Genomic DNA, 14620 nt, shown 5'->3' on the forward strand with positions numbered 1-14620 from the left:
ATGCCGCAATAATATTATGTTATTATTCTTGTTTTTTTCCCTTACAATGCAGGGACATCGCGCACCTGATCACGCATGGCAAACTTGAATTTCTTTACGAATTACCGAAATAATGTACAATTTTTAACGTAACGTCGTCCGCAAAGTCATTTTAATCGACGGCTAAATTTTACACCCTCTCTCTCTCTCTCTCTCTCTCTCTCTCTGACTGACTGATTGCTTTTCTTCCTGTACTCGTTGCAATAGCGAGAATACGTGCTCAGCTTCAGTAATTGTAATTGCGTTAATTATTTTTTATCATTCAGCTCGCTCCGCGGCTACTCGTCCTCGACTTTAGTTTAAGTTTGGTGTTCTGTAGTGCGGTTTTGGCACGTCCAAGACAAGCTGTTTGATTACTTGTTTAGCCCATTTCTACGAAAAGTGAAGATGGTTTGGCCTTATTTTTTCACTTCCTCTCATTTATTTATACCTTTCGCGATGAGATATAGCGGCCTCTTACACCCACTGAAATTTTTTCATTACATTTTCGAATTTTTATCTCATTTCGTTATTTCACATCGCATAACTCCTAGACACGTGATTGTTTCTTTTATACAACCATGTAATCAATCTATTCGTATTTTTGCTGTATAAAGTGATATTCGCTCGAATGATACTTACCAAACTAGAAACAACGCTTCCCGTATTCACACGAGGATGTCCTTACGTAGCACGAAGGTCCAAGGAGCATCAATCTGTTTATGAATCGCGGTAACGTTACAGCTAATTGATAATCAATCGACACTCGTGAAATCTCCTCACTCCGTTTCGATTGAAACAGTTAAATGAATAACACATCGCTACGTCACGTGTACGCTGTAATTAAACGCAAGTTATTTCCTATAACCAGTTACGTATATTGGGGCAATCAGTTTCCACACATTAAACAACGTAATCCGAAAATCATGTCACCTCAGTCTTGGGAAACAGTTGTAGCAAAGACCTTCGACTTTTAGGAAGTGTTTGGTGTACAATCTTGCCTCGGCACTCGGATATCTGCGGTTTGCCTAAAATATCGGTTTTCATTAAAGGATGTGCACGCGCTCGTTCAACTTCCATCGCAGACGGCGCGTCTTACGGCTTGTTTGACTTGTGACGTCCAGCGAATCTAATACATACATAGATACTGTCGTCGGAAATCAATTTCAATGCTAAATCCATGCGAAAAGTTATAAAAGATCGAGCGTGAATGAATACAAGTATGAACTTGATATTTGAGCCGCGACACCCATTTTTGGCACGACACTTTCGGCCGGCCAAGTTGCTCAAGCGTAGACGGAACTTCACTGCCGCTTGGAAGTAAATGGCAATATGTATTCGCTCCAGTGTATCTATAACTGGCAAGCCAAACTGAACAACCTCACCATAAGCCGTTCGGCTGAAAATTAAAACGGATTGTGCGTGTCGCTGTGCATGTTTTGAAACGAAGTAATTAGAAGCCTCATTTTTTACCACACGTCTTTCCACGCGTCAATGGTATGTGCTGTTCATTGTGCTCAAGACTCGACGTACGATACAATCGATAAACTCGATATAAAATAAAACAGTTAACGTGTACTCAGTGATTTTAAAAGGCTGGCTTGAATATTCATGATCGTCATCACGATGACAGACGTCAGCTAGATTTTTCGCGTTCAAGTATCGAGATTCGTAAGAATCATAAAATTAACCAACTGCAATACCTAGGGTGGAAAATTCACTTCAAACTTGTGGCGTTTGTGAGTTGCAGAAGAAAAAAATCGACCTTACGGATCAGATACTTGATTAATTGCAAGCTGCGCGGAGTCTCTTGACCTGCAGACAACTTTGCCTGCAAACTTATAAGACGCCGATACCGGAGGGTCAGATTTGTTTTAAACTGGCATACCTATTGCTTTCTTATCTAATCCGACGACAATGTAAACGCTTAACGAGTCTCGTTCGATTCGTTATTGATTCTCCGAATTTTCAATGGACTCGTTTTACATTTTTCTAAAGAAGCAGAAAAGAAACGAACGAATGCTACCTACTATACAGCTTTGGAAGAGAAATATTCATCTGCAGTTAGTTAAGTGTAAACTTAGCTCGAAAGAAAGGAAAACTGGGCAAGTTCAGAATTTCGGGAATGAGTCGTAACTAAATATTTGGCGTAAAATAAAAAGAAAGAAAAAAAAAGCAGTCAATGTGTGAATCAATTGCATATTAATAGACCTTTTAACGCCTGGTACGCGTCTGTTGTAATTTTTTTATCACGCACTTTTCATTAAGCATGTTGAACTTCTCACGTCTGCAGTGACACCTACGCACTTACTGCTAATCGTAAGTTACGTTGTGCTTGTACCTCAGTAACAGTTGGGAAGCGACGTCAAGTGGATCTCCGCGTTCTCTTGGACACCGCGACTCTAATTAGCGCAAGTGAGCCGCGACGTTTCGTCGTCGTGGATAATGCTTCCATGATTGACGGTATTCGTGTGACGGAATCGTTCGTTGTGAGCGTCGCGGATGATCAATGAAGAACCACGAGTAGCAGGAATCGGAAAGGCGTGTGCTGGCAGTTTTATTACCGAGAGAAACTTGTTTCCGAGGCATGAAGAAATTGGTGGAAAAAAAAAAATTACCCGGCTACGTATCCCAGGCGGCCCTGAGGTTTCATTGCACCGGGGGATCCCATCCTTTTTTATACCATTTCGAATTCGTAAACTCAGTTCGTTAAACAGAGTTATATTTTACACGCCTCGATTCGAATGTTAAGGCTACATCGGACCAGAAATAGATTGTGTATTATAAAATAATCCGTTCTTTGTTCTGGGAAAATTCTTGGTTTTTCTTTGCCCCGACTTTTGCTACGTGATGTTTATCTAGTTTGCTAATTCATTTTGTAGCGATTCTCAAGGTCGATTTCGCAAGCTTGGGTAAACTGTAACAATGAAACTTCTCTTGTTCAATGCTCGATTATGGATCCGGATAACTTTTACTTATTTAATTTTTTCTTCATTTCTCGTCACTTCTCATATCTCCGTTCGCAATGAAACACGCCAGCAGATTTTATCGATCTTTCGTCCTTTCACGTTGAAACTGATCTTCGTAGTGATATTTGAAAAAATATTTACTTCAATTTCCATCACGAAATCTATCCGCGAACAATTATTTTATTCTTTGCGACTCGTTAACGCAATATACTATTCGTACATTTTAGGATCTCCTGATATTTTCAAAAAGCAACATCGTTAAACCTTACGTATACGATGTCGTGTAACAACTTGTAGAATTGCAAAATAAATGGATATTGCATTTAACTATGACTAGCGTTAGGTATCAGCTGTGAGGACGATGTAAATAAATCTTCACATAATGTATTAAAAGCACTTTAAGTTTCTCAGGCTGACTATGAGATAAATACGTTGATCGAACATGCTGAATCACGCGTGTGGTTCTGTTGAGAAAAATAATGCAGTTTATTGAAATATTGCCCCTACTGAGGAAAATTCCATTCGTTTAAAGTTACCAAGACATACCTAATGCAAAACAATTTGTTGGTGTCAAATCCTTAATAATACATTGCGTGGTTCAAAGATCGTATCTGAAAGTCCTGTCGGTTTTAAATTATATCTTTATATTTTAAATTGCATTTTTGTGGATCAAAAAATCTTCGAAGATCGAAAAGGAATTATTCAAACTGACCAAGAGTGAATCAGCAAGACGAATTTATCTTGCAGGCTTGTGCGTAATGACACCTATTATTATACTGGTAAAATTTTTCCACATTTGGATGACATTTTCTTAACCGCGCGATAATGTATATGGATTCTGAGTTCTAGGTATTTATAGCTGCCACGTGTTGATAGAATTGTTATTTATTGTAACGCCTCGTTTGGACTGTAGCCAACTATCTCCAAATAATAACGATTTCCTTCCCGTGCTTGAGGTGTTGTTGGTTTCACGCTTGGTTTGTGAAGTGTAGATGTATTCTTTCCTACGAATACTTCAATAACCCATAAGCTAAAAACAGTTTTGGTTTCTAGGCTATCCGAATAATATATGGTACACAGACTACATGCGGCAACTGATGGCGAGAATTTAGCATATACGAACAGAATGTTTAATGAAATTTTACAGAGTAGAAGATCAGGTGTATCTTCGAATTCCCAAGGCTAGTCTCGACTCGATATAGTTTTTCAAAAAATATCGTTTCAACTTTCACCCCAATTCGCATCACTTACGACCATTGTCTGATGCAAATTCGTAACGTTGATCCTGTTCTCAAAAAAGAAAATAAAAGATTATTGGACCACAGGAGTGCTAGAGTAATGGAGCTTGATTCGAATAACATTTTCGTCACTATTGGAGAACCCTTGCAATCGTATTTAAGTATCGGATGTAAGTCGCGCTTACTTGTAGACCACTGGACTATTCGATACGTAAGTAATACTGACTTATTCACTATTTAAGTGCTGGGCATAAGTTCTACGCATTTGTAACACACTTTTTACCGGCTTCGTCTTCTCTCGTCAGGTCACGCGTTATTCCCTGGTAGTAGTGGATACCACTTTCGAATGGTTCGAAACTGAGATCGAGCTCGTCACTCGACTACGTAATTCCACCATACCAGTCTTCCGCTGGTAGCCTAACCGTAACGTTATCGTGTCATATTCAAGCGACGATAGAATTGCGGGTGAAGCTTAAATCGTTTTACAGCGCTGTCAAAAACCGGGGTAAGTCGAAAGCTGGCTGCTCTGGGATAGGAGAAAATATATCGCTCTTGCAGCATTCCGAACTTCTGCTATTCTGCAAAACTTCACCGTTATTTCGGTCTATTTCTATCGAACTCTCTTCACAGAGTTCCTCGCTACAAGCACCGTCTTAATAGTAGTAATATTCTAATTTCGTGTCTTCCTAAGAAACCCTGCATTACCAATGTAACGCGCGTCACATCTTAGAGTTGGGATAATTCGAAATACCTTGTTCATACATTTTCAAGGATCGTTCCACGGCTACTTCCATCTCGAAGTTACCGTTGATTCAGGTGTTTTATTCAGTCCGTTAATAAGCGGCTTCGCCGAGCAATGCGTAAGTCTATACGTATGCTCGAAGCTTATTCGTAAATTATCCAAAATCGTCCCAACGTTCATACGTATATACTTCTTACTCTTAGTATTCTCGTCAGAAAGGTCGATACAGCTTCAGTTGGTAATTGACTTGCCTTGCCCGAGGACTAACATGCGCGCGCCTATGAATTTAAAAAAAAATTATTTACGCATTCCTCCTATCGATCACTATGACACACGTGTGCAAAGAGTTACGTAAGCGGTAGAAAATCGTTTTGAGCTAGTTTGCACCACTTGTGGTGATCGTGCACGATAAAATCGAGAGGTGAATTTGAAAAAGGCTGCAATTGCCATTTTTTAATTCTCCTCTTCAATTCATCTCAGATTATTTGAGATGCCTCTTGGCCGTCTCCGTAAAACTTTGAATGAAAATATCTTCATGTTTCAGCATCTCACCGCGGCAGCAAAGCTTGCGTGGATGGCGGAAACCGATAAGAAAAGAAATCACCGCAGCTTCTGCATTGTCTGAAGTATCATTAGCAACGTTGATGGATCATGGCGCGAGTTAGACCGGAAGCAAGAATCGAGGTCTAAGCTGGCTCGTTGTGAAGAAAATACAATTATAAATCGTAAATACATTTTCTATGCAACATGGACATCGATCCTGAGTATGTTGACAGTGATATTTGCATAATATATGCGGATACCGAACGTTGAAGAATTATACACACAAAACCTCTCTACTGCGGAAGAACCATAAAAATTCATATCGATCGAACAGCGGCCATCAGCGTAAATGATCGGCGGTCGAGTGTTTCTTGCGGTGATTTACGCGATGGCTTTTGTGTCGGGGAGAGCCGAAGTCGACGGGTTCAGGGAATCCTGTCCGTCAAACGCCATTGTCAATTTGTCCAGACGGAAGTCGATGTCTACGGGGTTGGCGAAAGACTCGGGCGACATCAATTTGCCGAACGCAACGCGTCCCGAGGATCGGATAACAGTCGGATGCCTGTGTGACTTTAAAACGTGCTTGAAACTTTGTTGTCCGCTGGAAAAGGCCTGGTACGAACAAAGCTGTGTGGAGGATGATACCGTTTACATCTTCCCTAAAATAAAAACTCTCATCGACGATGGGCAGAAGAACCTGACGCTGCAGGATTTTCACATCGTCCCTGATTATCCTTGCGGTTTTGGCTGGGCGACGCTGGATGTGCTGGAAAATTTCTACGCTTTTCCCAACGGTTCGATTTATACGCCGGATTTTTACGGAAGTAAATCTCACGGATTTGACAATTACTGCCTTTTACGGAATCCGAATTCTTCCGTATATTTGGCGGTGGTATGTTACCCTAAAGCCAGCATGAACTACTGGGACACCATTTGTTGGTCAATCCAATTTATCATAATTTTGGCAGTATTCGTTTGCTACACCATAGTACCTGAACTGAGGACTTTTCATGGAATGATAGTTCGCTCCTATATCGCCGCCTACGTTGGACTCTACCTCGGTGCCTTGGGAATAATGATTACAAATGGGTTAAGAGACTATGTCCAGCTGAATATCCTCAGTGGTAAAATGATTATTATCGCATCTTTATTTGATTGACGCTTCTGAGTGTCAATTTTAAAGTGTTCGTCACGAAACCTTGGATGCAAATCGTGATACATGGATATGTAATTTACGATCTAGGCTCCTTAGTGGTATTTATAAACGTGGCTTGCAAGCATTCGTGAATCACTCGCTGCAGTTTCAGAATTTAATCATATAAAATTTCAAATCAAACTCCGATATTTACCATCTTTGCCGGAGAAACTCAAACTTCTTCTTCGTTATTATTGTAATTTTTTTCGAATTTTTTTTTACCTTTACATGTTTCAGAAAATGAATAAATTCTTTCTCAAAAATTTACGTTGCAACGATTCATTTACTATTTTGAATTTACACGAAATCATTTTCTCATACGAAATATTCTTCAGGTATTTAAGAACGTCATAAAATACTGAATTAGCATGTAAGTCTTTACATTAAGAGTACAACTTTAATTAGTAATTCCTATTGTACAAAGTACAAAATACATTAGTACTTGATAATTTTCATTTCACTGAGTACGAAATACATTTGCACTTGGTATTTTCTATTTCAAAAAGTATGGAATGAATTTGTACTTAATATTTTGTATTTCACAAAGTCCGAAGTTCATCAGGACTCGATGTTTAGTCGGTATCAAGTAGATAAGTATCGTGTACTTCGTAATTACTGAAGATATTTCAAGTACAAAATGTACTCAGAGACTGCCCATCCCTGGTCTGATCAATCAGCAGGTGGTAGAATCGGCGGAGCTTTATTGTTGAATAAGCATGATTTTTGTTTCAGAAATTGTCGTACAATATTGTGACATCGCCAGCGTCCTTTGGCTGAACGTGATGAGCGTTAATATTTGGAGAACGTTTCGGTAAGTAATCCGTAGATGTTTGAGGAGTGCGTTGCAATATCGTTCATAACTTTCGTCGATATGGTTTGACAAACCTTTTTCATTTCTCGACTAGCGCAATGGTCGAAAATAATAATCGAATTTCAAAAGTTTTCACTTGTTGCAGAAGCGTGAAGTCTGCCGACTCAAATGTAGATCAGCGTAACCAGAAAAAATTCGTCCTTTGCATGATCTACGCTTGGGGAACACCGGCTGTTATTGTTTTAAGTTCCGTAGCTGTAATGCGCTACGTCCCGTATTTCCACAATGAAATATTTGGTAAGTACGAATGACGATCGACCAAATGTCTATGAGATTTGAATAAATTCAAATTTATCCCGCGACCATCTAACTTTTTTTCTCGGATCACAGGCCTGACTTTTACCTGGTGGACCAGCTTGACTTTCAGCAGCGTCGTTTATATGTGCAACACGTTGTTGTACATCGTCACTGTGATTACGATAAAGCGACAGAAGAAGGACACGGCGCTACTGACTATCGACGTGAACAAACATCACGAAACCACTAACCAATGGTATGTTGGAAAATTGAAATTTATTTCGCAGAAGTTTGAAATGTCATCAATTCTTTCCATCCTACACCAGTTTGGCGAGATAAAGCCAGTATCGATTGTTTCGTTTCAGGTGTAGAACGTACGTGAAATTGTTGACAATAATGACAGGTCATATGGGAGGTTTCACAGTGGTCTGGGCCGTTTGTATAATTTGGCCGACACCAGCGTTGATTCACTCTTTTACCACATTAGGAATGGTGCAAAGCGTGTTCATATTCACGCTTTTCCTTTGGCAAGACCATATGAAACGCGCGATTTCAAAACAGCTATGTATAAGGGTGCAGCGTTTGCGAAACTTTTTCGTCAGAAGTAAACCAAGGATTACAACTGATTGTGAGAGTTGAACAATATCAATTACGATAGCTTTAAATGCCGCACAAACTGTCGTATTAACAATCGATAACAATATGCACGCGTGTACTTTACGTGGGTATAAAAAAGATGCTTGATTCGCAGTAGTTAAGAGAACTGCGGTGTTGAGTCAAGTTTAATGTCATCAACGTCATTCTGTAGTAGCTGGTGTTGCAGAAATACTGGTGCGACAATAATACGACTCTTGTGTTACAATTTCAATGATTAACCATGTTCACATTTCACTATTACGTGAAATGTGACCTCTGGTGGAAGACATGTGGTCGATAAAAAAAATTCGTAAATACGAACAACAACCTAACATTAAGACCATTTGGTCGAAGAGCAGTGTTATTTCTTTTCAAACAATACGTGTCTACAAATAAACACGCTAAAAGGATTAAACGTATTCACGGTAACATTATACGTTGTTGTGAATGTGTGACGTAATACGTAAAAATTTGCCCAATCACATACGTTAGCCATTGAGCTATAAGTGCGTTGTATTGTGCGTTGCCTGTTTCTACGAAATGTTCTTACGTCAGCTTTGAATGTGATTACCTTTAATATGATAAGTATGAAAATCATTTCCAAATTTACTCAGCTTGTGTGGTAAATCTACTCTATTTATCAGTATTTCCGCTCAGATTAACTGAACGATTGATTAGTGTGTAGGAAAATAAATCATAATATGTATACGTTAAAACTAGTCACATGGATTGTTCGAAATCTCGATTAAAATTAAAGAAGCTAGCAGTTCAGTAGAGCCTCGATAGTTTAACTACACTTTGTCGTCGTAATTTTTCATATTCTTATGAATTAGTTATCTTCTTCGATCTTCAATAAACACCCAACTAGTCGGATGTTTACATTTTTTTTTAATTGATCATATTCTGGGCTCTGGACTATTTTTTACTACTGTTACACCACGAGTCTGATGTAAAGAGCAGAAATGATCGAGAATTGACTGTATTAAGTAACGCTATTTAAATTGTATTTATTATAATGCTTCTTTTTAATATCAAGAACGATGAAGTACGGTGCAGACTACGAAATTTTTTGAACATTATGGATCACTATTCGTAATATCTTACAATAAATGGGAATTTCTATATTTATCATTACAGGTGTTCACGTATGGAAGACACGTTTCTTAACTTCCAAAATCACGTTTTTACCACATGATAACTACCTGTTTATGAATTCCGTGGACATACATACGGAGCGTCCGATTTCAACTTAAACAGCTGAATAAGTGAAAAAATTGCAGCCAATCGAAAAAGGTTCAAAATAAAATTTGTTGGGTATCGAGGGGTTGACCCAACTATGACCTTTATTCTGGCATTGACCTTCATTTTTAAGGTTATTTGAAAGTCAATTTGTGTTTTTCAAATGAAAACCCCTATTGGCATGGGTCAGCCTCTCGACACCCAATAACTTTTATTTGAAACATTTTTTGATTGGCTTGCAATTTTTTGTTATTCAGCTATCTAAGTTAAAATGAGACACCCTGTATTTTGTACAATCTGTTTAGTGCTCTCCGTGCTCTCAGATATATTTTTCATTGACGTCTAGATCAGCGTCAGATAAACAATGTTGAGCGAATATGTGTAGATACCAGCATGTATCTTGCATGTATCAATTTTCATGCGCCATCTTACGGTAGAAATTGAAACTATTTCGAGGAATCCAGTTTTGACAATACAGCGACTATCTATCTGTCTGTCCATCACGTGAAATTAGTGGCATCGAACGCCGCCAGGTGACAGAGAGCAGACGCTTTTTGGAGTTTGTTTTCTGAAGCATAACCTAACATCGTTAACCGCACTTAATTCGCCGAAATGCATTGTTTTGCGCTGAAAACTTGTCGCATTACGGCAAGCTCGTTCAGTGGTGCTGCAAGAATTGTTAAACCAGGATCTACATCTTTGAGATGTTTGAGCAGTGATAAACCCACGACAGAAACGCCCGTGTCCGAGGCAACGGATTCAAACGTCGAGAAGCCGAAACTGAGTGGATTTGCTCAAGCTTTCGAAAAATACACAGCCCCGGCGCCCGAGGTCGTCAATGCTCCAAAATCCTTCGCTACGTTGCTCCGTCACTCAAAATTCATCGATGTAAGACTGCTTCAACGATACGTGCTATTCTTAACCTCAATCTGAACTCGTGCTTCTTTTCGCTCACCTAAATTAACTTATAGACATTTTCTTGCAGCTTGGTGATCCACAGGGAAAAGTAGTAATTGGTCAAATATTCCATATCGTCAAAGATGATCTGTATATTGATTTTGGATGGAAATTTCACTGCGTCTGTCCACGGCCCTCGAGAAACGGAGAGTAAGTGCTTAGCCCATTCCAGTATTCCGCTATAAATTGAATTATGAATTTTTTATGCTCCCAATTGTACTTACAATAACTTTGAACTATCTGAGCTTGGGATTACTTCAGAAATTCAGAACTTTGGATACCTAATTCGACATTGGAAAAAAAGCACAATGTTTTACTTTAACTACCTAATACTCATATTTGATCAGCTTACAAACAGTTCCTGGCTACGCAAAATGCTAGCCCCTTGAACCCCCTATTCTTTTATAGAATTATGAGGATAAAACTGAACTACATTTTTCTATTTCCAAAAAGTTTGATGTATTTGGCTGCTAACTTCAGCTGCATAAAGAACTATTATTATGCAATATTCTTTGTAAAAATAAACTTACCGCTCACTTTATTACAGAATGTCTCTGAAATAGATAACTTCTTCTAATTTTAGACCGTCTTAAGACAAATTCAGAGAATGTTGAAGATAGTAAAGACGTTCTGAGATAATGTGGCAATTTAGAATTAATATTCTTAAGTTGCTTAAAAAAGTAATAGTTAATTTATTGCATAATTTGTTGCACGAATATCATCAGGAATAGCAAAATTTAAATTGATTTATGTACTTCCAACTGCTTACAGGTATCGTGAAGTCTGTGATTTTGTTTCAGAAATTATGTCGAAGGAGCTAGAGTACGCCTGAGAATAAAGGACCTTGAATTATCAACTCGGTTTTTAGGCGCCACTAAAGATCTCACAATTTTGGAAGCAGACTGTACGCTTCTGGGTTTAATGTCATACTCTGCGGAACAGACGCATGAAAATAGACCCACAATAGAAGCGCAATAATGGTTGTAATACAGTTTCCAGAAAAATTAAGTATTTCTTATCCTTGGAAAATGAAACAAAATAACACTCGATCACCTCTGCAGATTACAGTGAATGATTACTACCTTTGTAAATACTCATTACTCTGCTGGGGCAGGGTTAAGGTTCTGAATTTCAATAGTTCCGAAAGCATCTAATTCCGAATTATTTGGTGGTGAAACTTGAAGTAAAGAAATAAAACTTTTATATAACAATAAAGTTTCGAAGGGTCGGAAACCCATCGACTCAAAAATAATTCAAGTTATGATAGAGTAAAGTTCCAATGGAGCAAAATTCCGAGAAGTAAAATATATTATTGCAGCGTAGTTTACTCAACGAGTGGGTATAAAAAATCAGAAAAACCAAAATAACAAAACGAAAGATCAACGTAATGAAATTCCACCAAGCCAGAAACTCACAGAACTGAGAATCTTTCATCATTCGGAATTTCCATATTTTAGATTTTTAAATTTTCTCATTTTCGCACTTTCACAACTTTGACTTGTCCGAGTTGTACTTTCAGTATCTTTCAAATTCGGAATTTCAACCCTGCCCCATTCTGCTCGTCAATTTTGTTGGAGGAAGAAAAGATAATAAGTTTTATATTAGATTTCGCATAAAATGATCAATGAATTCGGTTTCAATTGTTGAGAACAAAATCAATTCACGCAAATACAATGAGTCTCTGTTATTCTCTGAATAACATAAACGCCAGCAAGTGTTTCTCATAAATGATGACACCATTTGTAGAAAACTGTTGTGAATTGATTAGAGCTGAATTTCATGAAAAATTGTGTCACCTAGTTACAGTGGTTTTAATAAAGAATGTACATAGTTGCATCTAGTTCGAAGTTCGTGTTTAACTTTTCAAAAGCTCACAAAACAGTCACAATAGGCATTCATGGTTCTTGGTCATTTTTATTCAAATTATACAGCAAAGAACAAACTTGGTCAAAGCCTGAATGAACTCGGGGATTCTTTACCTTCAAGTTTCAGCTACACATTTTTTGTAATCCTTTGGCCCTTATTTTCACTATTACTTTTCTTTAAATAATAATAGTAATTACAGATTTCAGTTGATGCGAAAAGTGAAAATGTGTTTGAAAGGAGAGAGCCGTCACTCAAACTGCTGTTCATCTAGATTGTAACAGGAATTTTATTGTTATAAATTATTGGTACATATATGGTACAGCTGTTTCCATATTCAATCTCTACATCATTGAGTGAGCACATTAGCAGCTTTCGATTAATCAGGAATAGCTTCAAGTCCCTGTAAGAAAGATATCAAGAATTACTGGCATTCACAGTCACATAGTCTAAATGATTAGCAGAAAGAACAAGTTGAGAGAAAATTGAGGCAAATTGTATTTAATTATATGATTCAGAACTGATGGTTAATGAAAAAATGAATAAATTCATCAACTTACAGGTGCTTCGTAAGGCCGACCATCCGTCAGCCGACCGTCCCTCATGTACAAGTGGCGGTCCCATCGATAGCGCATTTCTCTTTTGTACGGCTGTAATCACAAATGAGAGTGAGACGAAAACTAGTTCACATTGTAAGAAATCAAACTAGCAGAGTAAACCGAATCCAGCTTTTTTGCACTAGCTGAAAGTGGAATTAACGTTTTTTCATCGTCAACGACAGTTTGCGTTCAATTGATTCGGTACCCCGAGACCATTGACTTGACCGAGTGATTCTCCTCACAAAATCAATCGCTGTTCTTTAATTATCTTTTATCGCAAATGTATGGTATCGAATCTTCCAGCTTGTGACAGTGAAATGGGGACTGATACATGAAGGTTATGTAAAGCAAAACTGTGTCTTACGTTTCCGAGAACGGCTTTGTTCATGAAGTACATTGCGTATCCAGGAATCGCCATGGCAACGGTCATGATGGCATATGATGGTAAAATTTCATACCACATTTTATTTTCAACTTATTCGAATAATTGCGAAAGAAAAATTAATCGTACTGAACTATTTTTCAGTACGAAGATAACCGTCGCCGGCGACCTCTAACAACCATGTACAGAGTTATGCAATCAGCTGAAGTCAAGCCGTCTTTTCATCGCGCTCCGATTCAGTAGTCACTAATATCGTTTCCATGTAGCTTAATACAGATAGCAGCGCTTTTTCTTAGATCGAATGAATTTCATCTTTTACCAAATTAAATCTACAATTTCTTTTTTTCTATTCCTTTTTGGTAAATACTGTTTATTCGGTTTGACCGTTTTTGATGTTGAAAAAACGACACAATCCAAATTATGGCTTTCCATATATTAATATATTTATAGACCAAGTATCAGGATTATGTAATTTAAGATAAACAGCTCGTTTTTGATTGAAGGTTTATCGAAGGTCCTGAATACCGAAGAGCTGAGATTTCAGAAACTTAGCCCAATAAAGATGAGCAACCATTGAAAATTTCAATTATATCTAAAATTATGTATACCGATACGGTGAAAAAACTTTGCAGAAGAAAATTCGACGAGGTAGATTCGGTAAGATGCAACAAGATTAAAGACTGGTATTTCCGCCATTATTTTTCTCGCGAGAAAGAACTACTGTTTAAAAAAAAAAAAAAAAAAACTTAACAAAAGAGATTCCTGCATAAGGCTGTAGACGATTCGTGAGTTCTTGATTCATTGTCTTCTTGACTTTATGCGAGTGAGATTGATTGTAAGATAAATTATATATATATATATATATATATATATATATATATATATATATATATATATATATATATATATCAAGTAATAACCATATAATATATACATATATATGCGTGATATTCATCTGAGTACGCAGTTTAAAGTACATACATCACCTGCCTAAGTGCAATCGTAGCTGTTTTAAGACTTCCAAGAATACTGCGGTTGCAGTTTGAGTGCTGACCGGTTGCTATAAGTTTGCAATTTCTCTTCTGCAACGGCTCGCCATTATCGTATTCGCCATTTTACGTACACGGGAAC

At 37.8% G+C, this 14620-nt stretch overlaps 2 protein-coding genes across 3 annotated transcripts; one reads left to right on the plus strand and one right to left on the minus strand.

Moving 5' to 3' along the window:
• Positions 1–6051: 6051 nt before the first annotated feature.
• On the plus strand, positions 6052–13594 carry LOC124297988 (28S ribosomal protein S28, mitochondrial). Of its 2 annotated transcripts, none has more exons than XM_046749487.1 (7): positions 6052–6634; positions 7438–7516; positions 7646–7813; positions 7907–8069; positions 8179–10576; positions 10674–10795; positions 11446–13594. In XM_046749487.1, the coding sequence occupies exons 5-7, from the start codon at positions 10301–10303 to the stop codon at positions 11621–11623; spliced, it is 576 nt and encodes a 191-aa protein (XP_046605443.1). In that variant the 5' UTR covers positions 6052–6634; positions 7438–7516; positions 7646–7813; positions 7907–8069; positions 8179–10300; the 3' UTR covers positions 11624–13594. The 2 variants fall into 2 exon arrangements, with proteins under 2 accessions (XP_046605443.1, XP_046605442.1); XM_046749486.1 differs by having other exon boundaries at positions 7662–7813.
• On the minus strand, positions 12780–13613 carry LOC124297989 (uncharacterized). Its single transcript, XM_046749488.1, has 3 exons — positions 13472–13613; positions 13069–13158; positions 12780–12911 (listed from the first exon to the last, which is right to left on the minus strand). Exons 1-3 carry the CDS (start codon positions 13568–13570, stop codon positions 12888–12890), a joined length of 213 nt encoding a protein of 70 aa, XP_046605444.1. The 5' UTR covers positions 13571–13613; the 3' UTR covers positions 12780–12887.
• Between the last annotated feature and the right edge of the window lie 1007 nt (positions 13614–14620).

This window comes from Neodiprion virginianus, chromosome 2 (assembly GCF_021901495.1).
Source record: "Neodiprion virginianus isolate iyNeoVirg1 chromosome 2, iyNeoVirg1.1, whole genome shotgun sequence".
In the NCBI taxonomy this organism is placed as follows: Eukaryota; Metazoa; Arthropoda; class Insecta; order Hymenoptera; family Diprionidae; genus Neodiprion; species Neodiprion virginianus.

Excerpts from the sequence above, each read along its gene's own strand:
- LOC124297989 (XM_046749488.1), bottom strand. The coding sequence starts at position 13,570 with ATGTGGTATGAAATTTTACCATCATATGCCATCATGACCGTTGCCATG. Across the intron at positions 13,159-13,471 it reads ACAAAGCCGTTCTCGGAAAC|CCGTACAAAAGAGAAATGCG; the intron begins GTAAGACACAGT and ends TTGTGATTACAG. Across the intron at positions 12,912-13,068 it reads GTCGGCCTTACGAAGCACCT|GGACTTGAAGCTATTCCTGA; the intron begins GTAAGTTGATGA and ends TCTTTCTTACAG.
- LOC124297988 (XM_046749487.1), top strand. The coding sequence starts at position 10,301 with ATGCATTGTTTTGCGCTGAAAACTTGTCGCATTACGGCAAGCTCGTTC. Across the intron at positions 10,577-10,673 it reads GTCACTCAAAATTCATCGAT|CTTGGTGATCCACAGGGAAA; the intron begins GTAAGACTGCTT and ends ATTTTCTTGCAG. Across the intron at positions 10,796-11,445 it reads CGGCCCTCGAGAAACGGAGA|AAATTATGTCGAAGGAGCTA; the intron begins GTAAGTGCTTAG and ends ATTTTGTTTCAG.